The 23,190-nt window shown below is 38.5% G+C and overlaps 1 protein-coding gene and 1 pseudogene across 4 annotated transcripts; one reads left to right on the top strand and one right to left on the bottom strand.

Moving 5' to 3' along the window:
- The first annotated feature begins 460 nt into the window (after window positions 1-460).
- Window positions 461-18,918, top strand: Slc35a5 (solute carrier family 35 member A5). 4 transcript variants are annotated; one of them, XM_048346607.1, is made up of 7 exons: window positions 461-755; window positions 1,359-1,504; window positions 5,764-5,862; window positions 8,618-8,751; window positions 11,752-11,819; window positions 15,089-15,869; window positions 17,591-18,918. In XM_048346607.1, the coding sequence occupies exons 2-7, from the start codon at window positions 1,378-1,380 to the stop codon at window positions 17,654-17,656; spliced, it is 1,275 nt and encodes a 424-aa protein (XP_048202564.1). In that variant the 5' UTR covers window positions 461-755; window positions 1,359-1,377; the 3' UTR covers window positions 17,657-18,918. The 4 variants fall into 4 exon arrangements, with proteins under 4 accessions (XP_048202564.1, XP_048202565.1, XP_048202563.1 ...); XM_048346608.1 differs by having other exon boundaries at window positions 489-631; XM_048346606.1 differs by lacking the exon at window positions 461-755 and adding an exon at window positions 760-892.
- LOC125351687 lies at window positions 6,628-7,752 on the bottom strand (annotated as a pseudogene).
- Window positions 18,919-23,190: the final 4,272 nt, after the last annotated feature.

Below are 23,190 nucleotides of genomic sequence, written 5' to 3' on the forward strand. Positions count from 1 at the left end.
GACGAACGGGACCCGGGGGAGGGGTGGCGGGCGCCCTGCCCGGGGGCCGTGCGCGCACTCCGGGAGCTCCAGGTGGTGCGTGGAGGGCCAGGCCCGGCGGTCACCGGTCCGTGTAGGACGGCGGCGGCGGGACCTAGAGGTGGGAGAGAGCTGGAGAGGTGAGGCGGGTGCACGCGCACCCTCTCCCACTCCGGAGCTGACTCTTTCCCCCTCGGCTTCACTCCCACCCCTTCCGGCTTCCCTCTTCCTCCTCACACTCCCTCTGGCCTGGTCTCTACCGCCACTGGGCCTCACGTGACACCGGCTTTTCATCCCGCCCCTCTCCCCTGCACGTGACCTGAGAAACGCGGCGTGGGGGTGGGAACGGCCCGCCTCTTTCCCCGGAAGTGCAACACTGAGTGCGTCTGCGTTGTGGTCGCCGGGTCCACTAGTTCTCACTCGGGTGACTGGCGGGAGCTTTTGGTTCCTGAATGAGACCTGGAGAAAGAACCTTTTTTAACCCTAGTTTACTTTTCCTACCTTTCTCGCCTATGGATTCTAAGCTGTGACTGCTACTGTACGGAACTACGGGCAGTCACTATCTCAGCTCTGATGTGCGTCCTCCTACTAGAAGCTTTTCGGAGCTGCCGAGGTAACCGTGCCCCAGCACTGCGCGTGCGCGGAAGACGGAACTGGGTGTGAGCTGTCACAGGTATCCCTACTGCGCATGTGTAAGGGCGGCACTGACCGTGGAGGTGGACCTGGTCTCCCTGAGGGTAGGTGACTCATTGCTCTCCTGTCAGCTTGCCCCGGCTGATTTGTAGTTTGGGCATTTCTCTGCAGTTCCCCCCCCCCCCCCCGCACCCCTCCCGCCGGCGCAATGTGCCATGCTGGCTATTCGCCAGTACTTTAGGCAAGTATTTATGCTACCTGAGATTTTGTGTACTCTCCTGTTGAAAGGAAAAAAATTCTGTTAGTCTCATTGAGTCTAACATTAGCTCATTTGCACTGATTTAGTAAAACAGCAGTATTTCAGGTTTGCATTTTGGTTATTATTATAGTGAAATAAGACCCAGCATGGTTTTTCATCTACGAGGAAAAAAAGACTTCAGTTCCAAAATTCGAAAAAAATGAACTGCTTTTCTTCAGTCCCAGATTGTCACTCACTTAACTACTTGCCCACTCATTTCCAATTTGGCAGTTTCTTTCCTTATCAGACTTTGGTTTTCCTCTACCCCTCTGCTTTCTTGAATATGATACATAGTTATGGTCAAGCATCTAAATATTTTCTGTTAATGCACAAACAGTGATGTTGGCATTGTGCATAATTAATCTTTAGGTCTCCCAACAGAGTTGCTCATGAAAGTATTCTTTTCAAGGCAATTAAGAAACATTGGAATGGAAAGAAAGTGCTGTAGGCGTCCTGGGTTATGTTCCTCAACGATGTATACATTCCTACTGGGTGCTGTATTCATTGCTTTAAGTTCAAGTCGGATCTTACTGGTAAAATATTCTGCCAATGAAGGTAAGTTATGTGGAATATATGTGGAGAACTTAATACATGTGATCCTTTCTATCTTTGGGTTCTTTGTGTATAAAATTGAGCTAACAGTACCTTATGGGAGACTTTGCTTCATGTGAATGATAGAGCATGTTTAATATTTAGCTGTTTACTTCTGTACAAGAAAAATGTTGACACCAGGCAAAGCTTGGGTCAGTTAAGTATGAAATCTAACCCTTGTACAGAACATGTATCATTCAACAAGTGTTTATGGACCTATAGCCAAATGTATAATTAGAGCTTATTTGGAACTAGGAAGATATATTTGGTCACTTGATATTTGTGAAGTACTGTTATAATTATTTTATCAATAGGGTGCTATAGATTGTAAAGTTTAGGAGGCCAGGAATATGGCCTAGTGGTAGAGTGCTTGCCTTGTAGATTATAAAGCTTAATAGGTATGTAGTCAAGAAATTTTTAATCTAAGAAGGTAAGCAAATATTTCAGTTCCACAAAATTGTATTGAGTACTTTCCATTAGTTACAACACATAAAATCATGACATCATAAGCTGGACTGATGATGATCTTCTTGAGGAGTCATATGTGTACATAAGCCCAACTTTGGGTGATACTTATCATTAAAACTCTAGGTTAAGTATTAATAGTAGGGTTCAAAGTGCCTAAGGGTATGTCTTGCCCTTAAGAATTCCTTATAAGCTATACTTGAAGGATTGCAAACACTTAAAGATTAGCCTTGAAAAGAATGCCTGAAAGAACTTATGGAAAGCAAGAACGAGCTAAAGAACATTGACAAGGGTTTAAAAGTTGTAACCCATGCATGTACACACGAAAATATTTTTAGTAAATGCATTATTGGAAATATGTTGTGAGAAAAGCTGTCTGTTTTATCAAAGTAGGTTGCTTAAAACTTCCTGTGGGGCTGGGGATATGGCCTAGTGGCAAGAGTGCCTGCCTCATATACATGAGGCCCTGGGTTCGATTCCCCAGCACCACATATACAGAAAATGGCCAGAAGTGGCGCTGTGGCTCAAGTGGCAGAGTGCTAGCCTTGAGCAAAAAAGAAGCCAGGGACAGTGCTCAGGCCCTGAGTCCAAGCCAAAAAAAAAACTTCCTGTGGCTTGGTGGCTAGGCTCTTGTTGAGGAAGGATTTTTGAAATGTAAGGTATTTGTTCTAAGATGGAATTAAGACACACCTCAGATTGTTTAAGAAATAGCATAGGGTGTGAGTATGTTTTGAGATTGCTTATGTACTGTTAGTGATTGCCTTATGTAAATATATCTTAACCCTCTTCACAGTGGCCATTCACAAGCAGATTGTGAACCTGAGCTCAACTAATTGGAGCAGAGAGTCAGGGCCTGCTGCATTAGGGATAAATAGGGAGCAGCCTGTCTACTCTGTGTGTTTGCCTGCCAGATTTTTGGCTTCGGTGCAGAAGTGAGTTTTGCCTTGCTGAGAAAATTCCTCATTTTCATCTCCTTAGTTGCACTTTGAGAGTATATTTATAACAATGTCAAAGCCAAGTGCCAGTGTCTCACACCTGTAATCCTAGCTACTCAGGAGTCAGAGATCTAAGTATCACAATTTGAAGCCAACTGGGCAGGGAAGACCCTAGATCCGTATTTCCAGACTCCAATTAACTACCCAGTAATGGAGCCAGTAATGGAGGTGTGGCTCTAGAGGTAGGTTCCTAGAGCAAAAAAAAAAAAAAAATCTCTGGGACCACACCCACAGTTAAGGAAAGGGAATTAATTCTGTATCTGGGAGACTTTGTACAGTGTAAATGGATTAGGGAATACTTCCGTGATATTCCATCAGTTGATAATAAAAAAAAAATACAGTGTAGATGGGATATTCAGATCTAGGGCAACATCAAAATGGAACAGAATGTATAAAGCAGGATATATTGAGTTAAATATTTAACAACTTAGAGCTGAGTGTGAAGGAGTGCTTGACAGGAGAGAGATGTAATGGATTTTTAGAGCTTCCTATAAGGCTATGTTAAATAGCTGACTTTATTTTCTAGACCTAGAGTCTAGGAGATAAGCTATACTGGAAGGATACAAAGAGTTGAGATTAACCTTGAAAAGAATGTCAGAAAGAACCAGTGAAAAGCAAGAATGAGCTAAAGAACCTTGAGAAGAGTTTAGAAGTTGAAACCCAAGCCCTTCATACTTGTGTACATGTATACATACTTTTTTGCCTGTTTAACTTGCTAGATAACGAAAAGTCTTATCTGAGGATAACATCTGACTTGAGTTTGCCTTTGTGCCAAGAAAAGAGAGGAGGTATTTGTACTAGGCTTTGAATTATGAGGAAAAATTGAACAAGCAAATAGTTAAATCCAGGTAGACAGAGTTGTTACTGTTATGCCAAGTCGCGAAAAGACCACCAAGAAGGCCACCGAGACTCAGATGTTCCGAAATGCAAAATCAAGGCAAGACTTTATTCAGGCGAGCTGCAACTCGGGCCTCAGCGGAGGTTAGGAGGAAGCCCCAAGCTGCGATTGCACAGGGCTTATAAAGGCAAAAAACAAAGTTACAGCCATCAGGTGTTCAAGTAAGACAAAAAACAAAGTTACAGCAATCAGGTGTTCAAGCAAGCAAGATTAAGACCTGGGTACAAATCTGATTGGCTCAGGGCTCAAGGCACAGGGCTCGAGACATTCTGGGGGCAGTTAGAGTTAAGCATTCCCAGCGGTTAGAGTTCTTGACCGGCTGGGCCCTAATAAGCTTGTCCTGGGTTTGGTTTGCTCACAGGGCCTGCTTATCTCAGGTTCACGTGGAAAAGTGGGGTTCTCGTGGTAAAGTGGGGCCTGACTTCAAAGTCTGGCTCTTCAGTTACCTGCCTGCAAAATGCAGGAGACCTAATTTTCAACCTGTGAAGGGGACCAACATGGCGCTTTTCTTATTAGGAGCTTACATTTCTAATAGTATGACATGGACATATATAGTACACTATGCTAAGTGTTGTGGCAGAGGTATGTAGACAGTGCATCAAGAACCAAGATAAGTAAGGGCTTGGTTCTGCATAGTTTGAAAAGTTCAAGCGACACTTCTGAGAAGAGGAAGAGTATAATAGAAAGAGAATTTGATGTCAAGTAGGCACTTACAGTTGACCAGTTTGGACTTTAATGTGACTAGGAGAAACAAAAAGATGGGAAAAATCGATTGCTGAAAAGAATATTTAGTAAAGCTCATATTTGTCCTTGGTAAATATAATAAAACAAGTTGCTCATAACATTTAGAAAAGATAGAGGTAATAATTATCACCAATGTTTGCTAACTAAACTTCATTTCTTAGTTTAGTAGGTTTGTTTGAGCATAGCTTCATAGCTCATTAATGGGCACAAATAGCCTAGAAACCTTAGAAATACCTAGGCCAGTTGCCTCTTGCCTAAAGTAGCTTTTTTCCTTTGTCCCAATTTACCATGTATCCCAGAGTATCAAAGAATATTAATATTTTTGTGTAAATCATGGAAACAGATTGGAAAATTCTGAGTTAAAGAAATGTCATAGTCAAGATCTGTTGGCACAAGCCTATAATCCTAGTTACTCAGGAGACTGAGAACAAGAAGATGTGATCAAGAGGATCAAGGTTCAAAGCCAGCCTGGGCAGAAAAGTCCAGGAGACTTCATCTCAAACAAACAAACTAAAAAACTCTCTTTCTCTCTCCCTCTCTCTCTCTCTCTCTCTCTCTCTCGACTTCATCTCAAACAAACAAACTAAAAAACTCTCTCTCTCTCTCTCTCACACACACACACACACACACACACACACAAATAAGATAAATAAAAACAGAAAGAGGACTTGGTACGTGGCTCCAGTGATAAACTTTCAGCTGAGCAAGCCCCAATGCCCTGAGTTCAAACCCCATTCCCCCCCACCCCCGCCACACACACACACATAATTCAGGAGGAAAATTCATAACCACTTGGTAAGTCAAACACTAAGTCGTATTAATGTTCACTCTAGAAGGCAATTTCACAGAACTTTCTTGGCTTTCATCCCTAGTCTATTCAACATAATGCAAGAGTAACACAAAGGAAAACATGAGACTTGTTTACCAAATTCAGGGATAATAAAAAAAATTGAAGACAATAGCAATCCAGTAAATAAACTGACTTAAGTATTCAGAAAAGCAATGCCAGCTGGAACAGTTTAATGGGATCAGGGATTAAATCCACCTTTTAAATTTAATGACTATTAACTGTATAGAAATAGAATAAGATTTATAGTTAATAAATCTTGGTTGCATTTCAGAGAACAAGTATGACTATCTTCCAACGACTGTGAATGTGTGCTCAGAATTGGTGAAGCTAGTTTTCTGTGCGCTGGTGTCAATCTGTGTTATAAAGAAAGGTGAGTCCTGAAATATTTGACGCTTACCAAAAAAAATCACAGAGTCCAAAAACATTAAAACTAGAGGGATATTATATTTCATGGAGCTGAGTTAATTTTATGTATGACATACACATAAAGATTCATATATATATATATATTTAGAGAGAGAGAGACTCACAAGAAATGGACTCAAAGAAAATATGCAGAGCAATGTTGAAAAGGCTGCAGTTGACTCGGTAACTCTCTGTTCTCCCCCATCATTATTCTGCCTCCACGTGTTTATTCCTGTGATGATTTTACCACAGCAAGTTTTCATACCCTGGCAGGGATTTTCTGAATCACTCTTCTGTCTGTCTTTTTTTTTTTTTTGAGTATCAAGATTTTAATTTTTGAATATCTTTGTGTATACATCAATATTTTCAGGCTATGAAATTCAAAGATAATGTTTACTTAAATATAATTAACACCTAAAGTTTAGGCAACTTTAACAAGTTGTACAAAACAACATACTTACAATAGAACTTGAATATTTAAAGCAAACTTCCTAAACTAGAATTCTCTGGAGTGAAATCCTTCCAACCAGTCTACATTGTAAAATACATATTTAGAAAGAACTAAGATTAAGTTCCCAAATGCTTATCCTCTATTTCAGATTTCTCTAGCCCTAAAAAATTACAAAAAGCAAAAAATTGCCAAAAGAATAGTTGACAGAAATAAGTGCACAGCTACAGAAAAATTGGCAGAGATGTTTTAAATAAAAATGTACTAGAAAATAAATCACATCTTATAAATTCGGTGATGATTTTTCATACTATGATATACACGAGAAAAAAAGACCTACAAAGTTGTACTATTACAGAAATTCTTTTAATAGTTTTCCATTATTACCTGCCTATTTTTGTTGACAACATTTACTGTGATTCATCCATACACTCTCCTGATCTAACCACTAATCAATTGTGGATGTGATCTACAAAACAATAAGTGGAACTGAATAAATGGTCCATGCATACATGTGCTCAGTGTGTGACATTTGCAGGAAAGAAGCAAGACGACTCCTGTTGTTTCCCTTAGTCAATAGCATATAGAGCAATAGGTTGGAATTTTGGATTTGATGATTATAAAGCTAGCATTTCCACCATGCTGTTCCAGTTTCTGTAATGCGCTAGTGATGGGCTCCTTGAACTTCTTATCCATTAGTCTCTTGGAAAGGCTCGTCAGCAGGTGTTTCAGATGGTCATTAAGAGAAGGACCAACTATGACACTTAACTGTACCAGGGCACTCAACCCTCTCCCAAACACTTCATTATCTGAATGGACCAGCACCGCCTTTAGCACAGGAATCAGTCTAGGCAGCAAAGGTACAGCCTTTTCAGGAGCACCTTTAACTAAAAGTAACTCTAAAGCCCTCCTTGGACACAAAGGTGTAAGGATGCTTTGTTTCTCTCAGACCCTCTTCAACCTCTTTTTGTTTTGGTTATTTTGAAGGAAGGATTCTGCTTTACACCTTAGCTGGCTTGGGTGTGGGCCTTGATCCTGTCCCTGTGACACTCAGCTAAAGTAATAAGAAGAGGGTCAAATGGAAGAATTTCAGGAGCGCACTCCCACTGTAATCTGTGCTTTACTGAACCAATCTGCAAGGAATACCTCCCTTAGAATAAATAGCTGCAAATGCAGAAGGGGCTCGTGACTGTTCACCAAAAGGATTAATTGTTTTAGGGTTAAGTTTATCGCTTGGTCGAGGATGAACTTTTCGAGTGCACTCTGGAGAGCTGGTGGAGGAGGAGGATTTGCTTCGCTGAATACTGTAGTCTTGTGTTTTGTGTACCCGTGGATGTCCTTTGATCAAAATTACCTGTTACTCTGTTTTTCAACTGTACACCTGCAGGGCAATCTGATTTCTGCATTTCTTCCCTTTCACTGCTCTCCCGCCGTGATGTGTGCACAGGGGCTACCGCCCGGTTTTCTCTCTACCAACAGCCACAACTAAGCCCGCCAACACCTAAGTTGCCGGGTTTTACGGGGCCGGCGGCGCACCCGGCGCTCCGCAGTGACGTCAGCGGCGTGCTGCCTTCTGTCTGTCTTGATAGGACTTGTGTTGCACAGTGAGTGGTTTATTTCCTTCAGGGAAGGCAGCAACAGCTTAGTGTGCTGTACTAGAGTCAGACTATGTTCGGAGATGCTTGTCTGGGAAGAAGACTTTCACATTCCAGGGTTTCAGTCTGGACAGAGTTTCTTGTTAACAATGCATTTCTTAATTCCATGAAACTTGCCCATTACTTGCAGGGCTTCCACTTTAACTTTGTTTTCTTTCTTCTCCTTTTGTGTTCTCTTTTTAATAGTATATCTTCCCAACTCTTTGGAAATCTGGAGCTTGAAAAATAACTCACATTAGGATTTGTGAACATGAATTATTTCTTCTTCCACACATACAGATTTCTACTTTATTAGTTCTCTGACCTTTCCTGAAGGGAAAAATATCAATACAAAACTTGGACTTTTTCTATATATTCCAATTTGTTGATCTCATGTGTATCCTGAAACACCGTAAATAATAACACTTAGATAGTAAGTGTTACTAGCCACCAGTGATGAGATACAAAGATGGGTTAAAGAGAACATGGTATTTTCTTCTGCTGCTTTATATGGCTAATAATCACTTGTTGAGACAAAATCAACCCTTTTAAGAAATTGCATCAGTAATAGAATTTCTTTAAAAGTATAGACATTCTCAGTGAAGCTCATTTGCTTATTGCTGTATTTTTTCCTTTAGAAAATCATCAAAGTAGACATTTGAGATGTGCTTCCTGGAAGGAATTGTCTCAGTTCATGAAGTGGTCCATTCCTGCCTTTCTCTATTTCCTGGATAACTTGATTGTCTTCTATGTTCTATCATATCTCCAACCTGTAAGTAAATATATGACAGAAAAAGTGCCATTGAAAGATTCATGGAAATGAATCGCAGAACTCATTTTGTTATTTTATCTTTTTCCTTGGGCATCATTAGTCCCTTCTTGTCCTCACTGGTCTTGCTGAATTTTTTTTTCCAGAATTATCACAGAATACTGAATTACCAGTTTGCTTGCCAGATTCTCTGAGAATACTAACTGAGCTGATCTCTATGGGGGAAAAACTGTTCCTGCGCCAGGGAATCAGAAGTTCCTCCTCCCCCTTCAGTATATAATTTTTCAATAGTCAGCCTATAGCTATCCTCAGTCTCTGCATCTAAGACCTCCATGACTAACACAGAAATTACACATTCTGTGTACCTCTATTTCTCGCATCTGTTGTAAATGTACTTCATGTTTTCTATTATTTGTGTGGCTTTGTCTGTTAAACTTACCACTTAACCAACAAATTCTTTGATAGCATGGATTATATTCCCCCATATGGGGAAGCCATGTATAACTGATAACTCCTCTTTGCTTGGCATTCCTTGTGTGAACATGGAAAGGCATGAGTGCTCACAACTTAAGAGGTTGGTCTGCTGCTTTTACCTATTACTCAATTTGGATTCTACATATTCCCCCCTAATATTTAATAAGTGAAGGTTTCTGTTATACTTACTGACAAAATATGGTTTAAGTTTCTTTTAAAAAGACATATTAAGCATTTTGATTACAAATAGGAACTTTATTGGCACAATTTAAAACCTCTTTTAAGTACTAATCAGATCAATTTAGAGTGAATTGAAAAAGAAGGCTCAGTATCACACTGTTGTAGAAACAGGAATTTGACAGTTTTCCATAATTTAGAATCTGCGTATTGAGGCACATTCAGACTACTCTCAGCTATTGTTATTCCATCAGTAAAATAGAAAAGGAATCAGCCCAAAGACCTGGGGGTAGGATAATTGAATACCTGAAGTTCCTTTCAGCTCTGATTTTTGTTGGTAGTAACATCTCCCAATAGATTAGCTCTAAATTTATAGTCCTTTGCTGCATTCCTAATACCAAAGCCAAATTGTACTTCCTTATTTTTCTCTAATATTGATTGCGTTGCACTTCCTTCCTGATTATGTACACTACAGATATTACAAAACAGTCACATGACATCCTATTAACTTCTGTGTCCAGATCTATTTAAGGAATCAGATTCAGATGCATGAATGTTTTCAGGCAAAGAGCTGATAATTGGTTTCATCTGTAGCCTTACATGGAAAGTTTGACAAATCCATCAAGCCAGCCAGGCTGCTTAGTTAGGTGCCCTTAATGTGATTATCCAGGACCAACATCTCCCACTTTTACCAGCTACTTTGCTCAGTTTTTCTTATTCTTATTTTAACTGGAGTTCTCAAACATTTGTGCTGAGAAATACACTAAGAGAACCAATTCACAGTCTCCCAGCACAAGACATGTTTAATGGTTATGAAAGTAGAAGTGCTAAATTTGATCATTATATATTGTATTTCATGTACTAAATTAACACTCTTTATACCTCACAAATATGTAAACTTGTAAGTTTATTAAAATCAGTTTTTTAATTCAGTAGAAGAGATTGGGCATAGAAGTCAGGAGTTGAATACTTGCCTAGCATGAAGAAGACTGAGTTCAAGCTATAGCACTACAACAAAGTAAAAAAGTATATATAGAAAAACCATGTTATATTTTGGGAATTATTGCTTGGGGTTTGTTATTGTTGTTTTTGCCAATCCTGGGACTTGAACTCAGGGCTTGGGCACTTTCCTTGAGCTCTTTTTGCTCAAGGCTAATGCTCTACCACTTGAGCCACAGCACCACACCCAGACTTTTTCTGTGTATGTGGTACCAAGGAATTGAACCCGGAGTTTCATGCATGCTAGGCAAGGACTTTACCACTAGGCCAAACTCCTGGCCCTATTACTTGTTTTTATTGCATTTACCATTTTTATAAAATTTATCCCCATATTAGACATGATTTCTGTTATTGTTATTTTTAAAAGCTTAATACTCTTTATAGTTTGATTGGCTAGTAGGTTGGCTGTTTTTAAATTCAGTATTTCTATGTAGCTCAGGCGAGTCTTGACTTGCAATCCTCCTGCCTCAGCCTCCCAAGTGTTGGGAGTACAGGTATGTGCCATCACACCTGGCTACCCTTTATAGTTTAATAAACTTAAAATGACAGCCAAGAGGAAGACAGGGGGAACTAAATCATAGGGTTATTGTAAAAAACAAAAAAATAAAAGTTCTTAATATTCCCAAGTCCAAATACGAGAACAATGATAGAATTTCGTATTTTAAAAACAAAACATATACATGTTCAGATTTATATTCTCCTCATGTGTTATGACTAAATTCACAAAAACATTTCTTAGTGTCTAAAATAAGTGTCAATCCAAAGGACTGTCAAATCGGAGTTTTAAGTCATGTCATTGTACTTAGGAAAACTGATTTAATGCATTAAAAAAAAAGGATGCTTAAATGTCTCCCTAGACTTCTTGACACATGAATGGGCCTAACAATACTTCTGTTCTCTTGCCATAGAAGCCATAGTAAAAGTGTACAGAAGGGACCAGCAGACCTGGGTTCCATCCTCACAAAATAATAACAACAATAATAAAGTAATAATAATGTTTGTAAAGCCTATGAAGTACTTTGACAACTGTGAAAAGTGTAGTTCATAAGCACAGAACTTTTCTAAACCTAAACTATTAGAATTAATAAATATTTCCAGATCTACATATGAATTATTTACATTGGCATTGGTTCAACTTAAACACATATTTTTAAAAGTCTGGACAGTAGTTTGATCCTATCTGTATAAACTTGAGCAATAAAAATGAAACATGATCCTCTAGTGAAACAGCTGCCCTAATAACCCCCTCATTTATGACTAGGAGGGTTTGTTGTCAGGTGAACTACCAAACTGAGAGATTCCTGAGGTCAGTACTTTGTTTGGATTGTAATACTATCTTCTCTTTCTTTCTAGGCCATGGCTGTTATCTTCTCAAATTTTAGCATTATAACAACAGCTCTTCTATTCAGGATAGTGCTCAAGTAAGTAACTTGCTGTGAAAGCATATATCATACTTTAAAGTGCTACAGACTGGTTTCAGATAATAGACCCAAAGCCTTGAGCCCTTAGATTTCCTAGGACCATATTTTGTTCCAAATTGGTTTTGTGGGTTGGGCAAATTGTTTAACCCACATGGAACGCAGCTACAGTGCTAGCTTGTCTCAGTCCTCTGTGATCTGATATATGAAATGTCCAGAGCATCTTGAAAATAGCTGATTGGGTTATAAGTTTTAGTGTCAGATTTTTGTTTTGTTTTGTTTTGTTTTTGGCCAGTCCTAGGCTGTGAACTCAGGGTCTGAGCACTGTCCCTGGCTTCTTTTTTGCTCAAGGCTAGCACTCTGCCACTTGAGCCACAGCGCCACTTCTGGCCATTTTCTGTATATGTGGTGCTGAGGAATCGAACCCAGGGCCTCATATATACGAGGCAAGCACTCTTGCCACTAGGCCATATCCCCAGCCCTTAGTGTCAGATTTTTAACAAAGAATTCATGGGCTTTTCATGCATACTCTGTACAATAAAGAGAATCAGGAGATTCCTAGGATATTTAATACAGATGGTTATACTGTATAGAATAACAGCTTCTTTAAATAAACCACTTGAGCATATGACTTAAATTCTAACTGGCCATTTGAATGAGAAATCTAGTTAAAATTATAATTAACAATAAAGATAAGTTTTTTAACTTTTAAAATGGCTACCATTAAACCTTTCTTATTATCTCCAGGACCCTTGAATAGTACAAGTGTTTTTCAAATTGACTCACCTAAAAAGCAAAAAACCAAAATGTCCTAAGACAGAAAAAGAATGATATGGAACCTAGATATTTAATCCCAGTTTAATTTGCTAGTCAATGATGACAAAAAATAAAATTAACTTTTTGATATATTTGTTGTGCTTGTTTTCTTTTAATTTTACAGTTTTAAGTTTCTTATTTTTCAGTATGCTACTCTGGGGGAATATTTCATAGTTAATGTGAGAGATTAAAATCTAAGGAGTGCATTTAGTACACTTTAAACATTAAAGTAACATTGAAATTTGCTTTGTTCATGTTCATTTTAGCTTTGAACTACAGAAATAATTCTTTAGCAATTTGAAGACATCTATTCTGAAAATACTTTGAAGCCATTAAAATGAACATGAAATTCACTTTACAGGATAAAATATTCACTTCTAAGAAAATGTACACAAAAAATATTTTATATTGATTCCTTTAATAAATTTAGAGACAGATCCATAATGAAAGAAAATTGGGTTTACTTGGGAAAAAAATGGTTCTATCATGTAACAGTGCTTCAAAGATTCATGTAAGTGAGCAGCTATTGTATTATGCCCATTAAACTGAAGAATAAACTCTGACATGCTGATTTTTTTGGGGGGTGGGAGGGGGCAGTCCTGGGGCTTGGGACTCAGGTCCTGAGCATTGTCCCTGCTTCTTTAAGTCTAGCACTTTACCTCTTGAGCCACAGTGCTACTTCCGGCTTTTTCTGTTTATGTGGTGCTGAGGAATCGAACCCAGGGCTTCATGCATTCTGGGCAAGCACTCTACTGCTAAGCCACATTCCTAGCCCCTGACATGCTGAATTGACAGGGTAATTTACTAAACTTCATATTCCTTTCTGAATATCCATCATGTTTAGCCTAATCCTTAATCATTGTTCTCTTCCTGAGACTATTACCTTGAATAAACAGTTGTTTGCAGTAGCTACTATTTAGTTTATTTAAGGGTCTGTTTCATTATTCTCAGTGTCAAAATTAATGGAAAAGCTCTAGCTGTCAGAAATGAAAATTTACAGAGGGCACTGTATTCTATTGTTACTGCCTTGTTTGCCTGACATGTGCAATAATTGATTACATGGCTTTTAAAAATTGAATATTTACTTTAAAAAAATCTATTTCCTCTTTGCAGTCTTCTTGCCATATCCTACTTAATATGTTCCTGTGTTCCAGTGCAGCTTCAGAAATTTAAATGGCCAATTCAGTTTTCGACATCCTGGTACATGGCTATGCTAGCCCCATCACTCAGTTTTAGACCTATTTGTTTGAAAATAACATACATGAAAACACATGACGGCGTACACAGCTGTGCTGCTGTCTGAGGTCATATGTGAATATTGTTTCAAAGAAGGAATGTAGAATGATTGGCAAAATCAGCACATTTTCTTCTATGCTTTAAGGAAGCTTAGAATTTTTCTTTAAGATGTTGTTGCCTGGGAAGAAGATATACAAAACCATAACACAAATCTTTCCCTTACACTTCCATAAACCTTAGAAAAGCTACTTAAGCTCTCAGGAAGCTTTCCTCCTGAGAGTGGGAATTGCCTGAATTATAGTAGGTACTCAATAAATGCTCCCATGATAAGAAAAGTCTTATAGCTTCTGATTCTTGCCTGTAACATTATACTTGTGCCTGTACTTATATTATTCTCTTTTCTTAGCTTTTCACTTTACCTGATAATTGTCTGCAAACATCAATATTTTGTCCTCTCTGGAGACCTTCCAGAACCCCCTGAGAATACTTTTCTCTGTTAACATCATGCTTTCTTGTTGCCTTTGCATAAATAGGCTATTTTCTTCTGGATATATAACCAGCTTCCTCTTCACATGGAAAGTTTTAGTATATTTTTTCATCTTATAGCTCCTGTCATTTTGCCTTTGAAGAAATGAACTTGACTTACAAGTTCAGATGTTCCTTTGCCATTACTAAAGTATAAATTCCTCAGGAGGGAGATAAGTCTTATTAATCTCCCAAATTTTCCAGGCACATAGCTGCTGCTTATTTGATGTCTAATGAACTGAATGAGTCAGCAAAACTGAATAATAATGTGTGTCTATTTCTCACAAGATTATTACTAGGCTAAAGAAAGCACAGTCCAGGCTTTGTGAACTGAGCACAAATGAACACTGCCACAAATAGCATTTGTTGTCCTTGCAGATTGTTGTATACTGCATGGGGCTAGCTTTGTTTAAGATTCTGATGGTCATGAACACCAATGAGAGATTTGATCTCACTAGGGAGAAAGTCACCTAGATATAAGATTTCCGGAGCTCATCTCTATTCTTTCTGTGCCGTGGAAAGCCAGACTGAGAACCAGTGCTATCAATGACACCAACAGGTTCCCTTTAAACTTGAACTGTGAAGAGTGCTAGTAACTGCTAGATGCAGTTTACTCAACCAAATACATTTCTGAATTTTCAAATGACACAGGGAGGGAGAACAGGAGTAAGATATTGTTTTTCATCTTTGGACAGGCGGCATCTAAGCTGGATACAGTGGGCATCCCTTCTGATTCTGTTTTTGTCTATTGTGGCCCTCACTACCGGGACTAAAACTTCACAGAATAACCTGACAGGACATGGATTTCATCACGATGCCTTTTTCAGCCCATCCAACTCCTGTCTTCATTTCCAAAATGAATGTTCCAGGGAAGATAATTGCACAGCAAAGGAGTGGACTTTTCCTGAAGCTAAATGGAACACTACAGCCAGAGTTTTCGGTCATATCCGTTTGGGCTTGGGCCATGTTCTCATTATAGTACAATGCTTTGTTTCTTCAATGGCCAATATCTATAATGAAAAGATACTGAAGGAAGGGAGCCAGCTCACTGAAAGCATCTTCATACAGAACAGCAAACTCTATTTCTTTGGCATTGTATTTAATGGGCTGACATTAGGCCTTCAGAGCAGCAACCGGGATCAGATTAAGAGCTGTGGTTTTTTTTATGGCCACAATGCATTTTCAGTAGCCCTTATTTTTGTAACTGCATGCCAGGGCCTTGCAGTGGCTTTCATCCTGAAGTTCCTGGATAACATGTTCCATGTCTTGATGGCCCAGGTCACCACTGTCATCATCACAGCCGTGTCCGTCCTGGTCTTTGACTTCAGGCCCTCCCTCGAGTTTTTCTTGGAAGCCCCATCTGCCCTTCTCTCCATATTTATTTATAATGCCAGCAAGTCTCAAAATCTAGAATATGCACCTAGGCAAGAAAGGATCCGAGATCTAAGTGGCAATCTTTGGGAGCGTTCCAGTGGGGTAAGTTTGTGAGGCTATTTCATTTTGCTTGCACTTCACAGATTCAAAATAGGCTAGTCAAGAAGGCAAAAGTCCTAATTGGTTTGTCAAAGAATGTAGTGTATCTGTTACTTAAAATCCATCCATAGGCATTCACAAGACTTGTAATGTTTACAAGGACTGTGAAAGGTAGAGAGAGTTGAAACCACAGTCTCGAGGATGTTATATCTTAATTGGATCAGAATATTACACAAGTCACAGACCTGGAAAAGGCCTCACAGCTAATCTTGTGCTGTCTTCCTAGTTTTATAATTAAACGGACAGGCTAAAATGGAGAAAAAATAAGTGAAAAGCCAGTGGTAGACTTATGAGATCTGACTCCTAGGTCCCCAATTTGTATTATGTAATAGTTGGAAAAATAAGCCAAGTTCCTTAAAGAAGTTCATCTTTTACATTGGTAAATCTTAAATGGAAAACCTGGCTTCTTAATCTTCCCTGAAATTACAGAATTTATTTCACTACAAAGGTGGTTTTCAACAGGATGCCTCTTAAGTAGTAAAATCCTATTTTCTAAGGAGATGATTATGCAATTATTTTGAATATATATCAGTTTTGTTAAATATAATTCAAGTAAAAAATGAAATGGACTCTCCTACATAGCTTTAGATTTACAGTTTTCCAAAATGCACACAAGATCAACCGTGCTACACAATGTTCCCCATTTTTCTTCAGGCAAGTCTCCTGCTTGCTAAATTTAGGCAAAACTTCCCTAGATGCCACATCTCTGAAATAGTAGTGCAGCCAATTAAGGGGTGATAATTAGAAGCTTGTGTCCAAAACTCCCCAGTCTCAGCCAGATTGTCCACTCCCAGGTCCTCTGTTCTTTTCCAGGGGACTGATAATGCTATTTACTTTAAATTTTAAGTCAAACACTTCAGGTACAAGGCCTAGCTGCTACCCCATTCTCCACCCTCTGGTCATTTCCCCTCAAGACCAGTAGATGGTGCTCCTTGGTCAATGTTCATGTGGCCAACTGAACTTCAAGGACTGAGTTGAAAGCCTTTCTCTCTTTTTAATCATGCTTCAAGAGTTAACAAGTATTTATTTAATTTGAGAGCTGGAAATATGGCCTAGTGGTAAAGTGCTCTCCTCGTATACATGAAGCCCTGGGTTCGATTCCTCAGCACCACATATAAAGAAAAAGCTGGAAGTGGCGCTGTAGCTCAAGTGGTAGAGTGCTAGCCTTGAGCAAAAAGAAGCCAGGGACAGTGCTCAGGCTCTGTGTTCAGGACTGGAAAAAAATAAAAATAAATTTAAAAATATTTAATTTGAACAGATGCATATTTGCAGTTTAATGAAATAAAATTCATGACTTAATAAATATGGCTCTTGATTTTTATATTTTGTAAGGCTTCCTCATAGTAATGATTCAAAATACAACTTTTCTAGGCTGGGCACAAAGAGAGGCCCACAGCTGTAATCTCAGCTGCTCTAGAGGTAGAGATAAGAAAGATTGCATTTAAAAGACAGCCAGGGCAAAAATTTAATGAAGGCTTGTCTTCTCTCATCCCAGCTATGTAAAGGGCTCAAGTAGTAGAGCCCTTGCCTAGTTTGAGGTCCTGAGTTTAAACCTCACTGATGATGGATGGCTGCATAGATCGATGGATAGGTTTTTGATAAAAACACTTTTTAACTTTTTGTTTTAATTACTGATTTCATGGGGTTTTGTTTTTTGTTTTTAGGATGGAGAGGAACTGGAAAGACTTACCAAACCCAAAAGTGATGAATCAGATGAAGATACTTTCTAATTTGTACCCAATTCGTTGGCAGCTCTCACAAACTGTATTTTCACATTTGCAATATTTGTAATATTTATCTTCTCATTTTGATAAACTAAGAATAGTCTAAAATGTAATATTCTCTGCATATACCTAAATACTCCCTAATGGTTCTATCCCAAGCTTTAGAGTACCCCAAAAGTGACATATTTCTAAGAATTGATGCATAAACAGTAACATAGAGACTATATTAATAGCTCAGTACTTGATACAGTAACAATGTATATTTTCAGAGTGTTGTCCTTCGAGGTTCCAAAAAACTTTGAGAAATCATGTTCAATAGACTCTATAGGGACATCACTTTGCCAGATATTTATGATTATGCCGTGCTAGTCTGTATGTCACAATCTTCCCTTAGTTATTATTGTGACTATTGTCCCTCAAAATTTTCACTTCCTAGAGATAGTCTTGTTGTCATTAAAAAGCATGAGATTCTAAAAAATTCTCTCAAAGACCTCTCTGGTGGTGATGTAGATTTGGAATGATGAAGTCTGTGTTCAGTGTTTTGCTTAAGAAGCAATTTTTCAAAAACAAAATTTGAGAATTTTCATTTTTTAGGAACTTATGAAAGTTTTTCTTTTTAGTAATTATCTTTTTTATATTTCGTATGAAAGTAAGCTTTAGTTAGGTGAAAGTTCCCAAGTCATCACAGTTAACCATTATATTTTAAGGCATTGTAGGGATTTTTCCCCTCTTTAATTCAGTACTCTTTGAAGAACCTGTACATAAAAATGTATTTTATTAGTTATGAAGTAGTCTGTGACTATTAAATATCTTTATTTATTTTGTTACTATGAGTCAAGACACTGGCTTTGGAATCACACCAGACTATCAGAATGATGTCTGAGTTCCTTTTATAAATAGTTGTCAACTTTTAATTAAACATGAATATTATTACTATAAAAATAGGAAAGCTAGTAATCATTAAGTCAGTTACACTAGTAGTTCATCCTTCTAAGTGCATGGTATTTTTCAAGGTATTTTTGCACGCAGCCAGTTGACTCTTATTAGACCAAGCAGTCAGGTGATAAATAATTGTCCCAGGCCATGCAGTTAGATAATGATGGAAAGAATAGACTTTTGCTGACAAACCTGTGTGTTTACCAAGTCTTATACTATAAATGTAAATGACAAGATGTCATGCAGCATACACATTCCCTCTTCAAGTTTTTATGACCTTTTTATATAATATATAATCTGTGATATGTAAAGTAATATGAATGAGAATAATTGTTAAAATTCATGATTAAAATAATTATTAAATTAATATCCTGTGTCAATTTTCTGTCACATGAAGTGGGATGTAGGATACTTTTAATTTCAAAAAATAGAATATGCAAAAACCTGAACACCTCTTAAAACTTGGAGTAGATCTTAATACCATAGGATATCAAATGGCTTACCTGTCATACACAATGTCCCCAGAGTTATATAAAATGGAAAGCTTATATGTTCTATTTTGGTGGTTCCTTTTAAAAGTAAAAGAAAGTGTAGGAGGACCTCACTTTTAGAAACATGACATATAAAACATGTTTTACCAATAGAACAGATAAAACTACAAAAATAGCAGATTTCATTAGTGCATAGAGATTGATAGTTTTTAAATTTAGAATTACTCATTCCCATCCTACATTTTTTATTTTTTTACTGTTATTGTAAAGGTGCTGTACAGAGAGGTTACAGTTACATAAGTCAGCTAATGACTACATTTGTTTTTGGACAATGTCATCTCTCCCTTGTTCTCTCCCAGTTTTTCCCTCCTGTCCCCACCCACACATATAGTTCATTTTCAACATACTGTATAGTGAGTACCACTGCTGCATTTGTTCACCTTTTGTTTCTCCCACTTGCCCTTTTAAAAAGCACTTGTTGTCCAAAGTAAGGTTTATTTCTGTAAACTGAGCACGTCCTGAGTGATGGAGAGGGGGTAAAACTAGGGGCAAAATGTGAGGCACCCTTCTGGTTGCCCTGGAGTACTTCATGGGCATCACTGTTTTAAGATGGCAGACAATTTGAATGAAGGTAAAAGGTCTAGAACAGTTGTAATGTAAAAGAAGAAATAGACATCTTTCCTATTCTGGACAACCAACCCATAGCAAGACTTAGAGGGTGATCATTTTTATTCTTACATTGTAAAAAGGCTCTCCCAAATTTTGAAGGATAGGATAGGAAGCAGAAATGTGACTTGGAGGTATGAGGGAATGTGGCTTAGATTACGGTCCCAAATTTTGGGCCAAATAGCTCCCATTCCATATGTTGTTAAGACCCATGTGGAGGAGACACTCAGGGCAGACTCCTCTGCTTATAGCAGGCTCCTTTGCCCAAATCCCATTGTGAAAGCCTTGTCACTTGATTTTGGACTCGAGTTTGTAGAGCTCTGTAGTTGTTAATATTGCAGGAAATCCTCTCCCTCTTGTACCAGCCCAGCAGACTTGTGGAAGCACATAGCTCATGGCCTTCCTGGCTCCCTTCCCTGTACCTCTGTCCTGACTCCATCTGTGATTGTTTACCATTCCGAAATCATATTGGTTTTGATTACTGGAAGTGTTGGGAGTCAAAGCAGGGTTTCTGGTATGCTAGGCAAGTACTTTACCCACTGCGCTATATCTACCCAGACCTTCAAGTTCATATATTTCAAAAGGCTCAACAGATTCCACAGGACATAGTCATAGAACACTTTTATTGAAAGCCAAAGGATACAGTGTAGCAAGCAGAAGAGAAGATCTAAGAGGTATCCTTTGTTTAAGCTTTCCAAATGGTATTTATACTGTCTCTACTACTCCAGTGTTAATCCCCAAGATCTTGACTTTGGAAGAGTTCAAAGTAAAACTTCTGAGCAGGATTTTTAATACCTCTTTCTCTGCCTGACTTAATCTGTTATATCAGTTGGAAACCATCATTAATGAAAAGCCCTAGAGAGTACCACGTTCTACGCATACCTTGGCCAAAAGCAAACAGCCAAACATTCTGCTATCCCCAAGAGATAAGAGAGAGACCTTTTCCCACTCTAGTGGTAAACCATAAACTCCGTGTGGCCTGCTTACACCTCCTTTCTCCCTAAAAAGATTTATAAATCAGAAAGAAGAAATACAATGCATAGCCCTGTCTTTTGTCTTCGGCTCCTCACCTCTGGCTGATATTTGCATTTTGGACAGTGGATCACCAGTGTGATAACTATGTTTTCACTCCTCATATTTTCCCATGTTGGGGATTGTGAATAGGCATATCTTTTTAGAGTTTATACTGTAAGATTAAGGTGGTTCCTTTGATTTAACCTCAATGACATTTTCTCTTCTGAATTCACACTTGCAGTTGATTTTCACTTATGAATGAGTGAACAATATTGCCATCATCTTTCATGGACACCTGACACCTTTATAAAGCTGCAAGAAGTACAAAGTTCCCAGGAGAAGCTGTGCCTGCTGATGCTATGGTCGCAAGAGTGACCATGCTGATGATGAAACCATCACAAGACACTTGCTCAAGTCATAGAACCTGAAGGAAAGGACGGTAAAATCATTCTAGCCTCCAAATGACTGCAGAACTACCATTATTCACCATCTCTATCTGATCTCTTCTTCCTACCTTGCTCTCCTCCATAAAGATCCATTAATTATGCATGTGACTAGAAAACAGTATGAATTCAATCAATGTTTCAATTGTCGTAAAACTTGAGGCTATCCTTCGAATTAGTATCCTAGATTTAGAACAAAATGCCAGATGGTTCTTTGCACAGACCAAGACTTCCATTGATTCCTGACTAGATCTTCTAAATGTGGGCATGTTGACAAAATAGGGCCCACCTTTGTTCTAATCTATCTCCCTCTCTTTAAAGACAATATATAGAAAGAAACTAAAGATAGAGGTCTGACATAGACAAATTGAATGATGGTGATGGTTACAGGAGATATTCATCCCATTTCTAACACTGGGGAGGTAAAGTGAGACTTTCACCATCAACTGTCAAAATTCCCAGGTGTTCTCTCCCTTGCCTTCATGAATCACCTTTTGTATTATAGATGTCCTTGGAAAGAGTGGCACCTTTTGCTTATCAGTTACATTTGATCAATTATAGCCATCTGAGAGCCAGAATGGGTCATGGGAAAGAGCCAAGGACAAAGAAAGGGGCCTGGAAAGAAGGAAGGGATTTTTAATAGAGAAAAAGGAAAGCCAGGAAGCATTTTCCCCAGAGTCAGCATCAGCTATGTGAAATCGCCCTGCAGCCTTAGTTCATGAACTTTTCACTTTGTAGAAGTAAAAGGCTGATATTTAGACACTGCAATCTGCTCAGAAGCTGCCTAGTTTGCCTACACATTGGATGTTTTTTTAAAAAATGGTGCACATGATGACCCAATTAGGAAACAGCTGAAGACAGGGACTCTGGGATGTTCAGGATGCTCATGGTCCTGTCACCTTTAATGCACTTAGAAGCTCCAGTGTGAAGAAATGCTGCATCATTCCATGTGATGGAGGTGATGACTCCATTAAGTGGTAGTTTCAGCAGTGTACAATGCCTGACAGAATTCAGTGATGCTATTTAATACCTTTGCCCATTCCCACAAAAAATATAGAATTGGATTCTTGACTCCAAGACTGAGTCTTTGAAAATTTGACACAAATTCAATCACAGGAAGCCTCTGAGCTTAGTATTTTACTCCCTGCATGTCAAAAATGACTCATAAATATGAGATAGACCGGAACATAGGTATCTATTCCAACTTCCTCGAGGTCCAGCACTTACTCTTCCCAAATCCAGTGGCCTTTGTGTGACAACATTGATTTAAATCTAGTGGCCAATAGCATCATCCCTATAGTACCAAGCATCATAATAGTACCACACAGAGAAAAGAGCTATCTTAACTATTTTAAGATATTACAAAGAGTGCTAGGAAGTTATCTGTGCTCTATCTGCCCAGATATTTCCTGTAATCTTACTTACCTTCTTTTTCTGAGTAATTAATTATTTATTGTCAAAGTGATGTACAGAGGGGTTACAGTTTCATACGTAAGGTAGTAGGTATATTTCTAGTGCTACTGGAGTTTGAACCACTTGAGCCACAACTCCAGCCTTTTTACTAGGAAAGCACTCTACCACTAGGCCATATTCCCAGCCCCCCTCTAGCCTTTTTAATCCAGGTAAAACCTGCTGTTTTTTTACCAGGGTGGAGACTCAAGCTATGATCTTCCTATCACCTCCCACATAGCTGTGGTCAGAGACACACCTCACCATACCCAGCTTGTTTGTTGAGACAGAGGTCTCACTATATTTTGCCTGTTCTGGCTTCAAACTAAGGACCTTCTGCTCTGTACCTACCCAGGTAGCTGGGACCGTAAAAGGATGAGCCACTGCACCTCCAAACTTCATTCTTAATCATAGTTTTCACTTATGAATAAATATGAAGATTAAAGAAAAAAGATATAAATACAAAGTTTATAGAATTTTTCATGCCAAGTAATATCTATTATATAAGAAAAGGAAACACTATTTTCAGTACCATTATTTA

Source organism: Perognathus longimembris, chromosome 5 (assembly GCF_023159225.1).
Source record: "Perognathus longimembris pacificus isolate PPM17 chromosome 5, ASM2315922v1, whole genome shotgun sequence".
In the NCBI taxonomy this organism is placed as follows: Eukaryota; Metazoa; Chordata; class Mammalia; order Rodentia; family Heteromyidae; genus Perognathus; species Perognathus longimembris.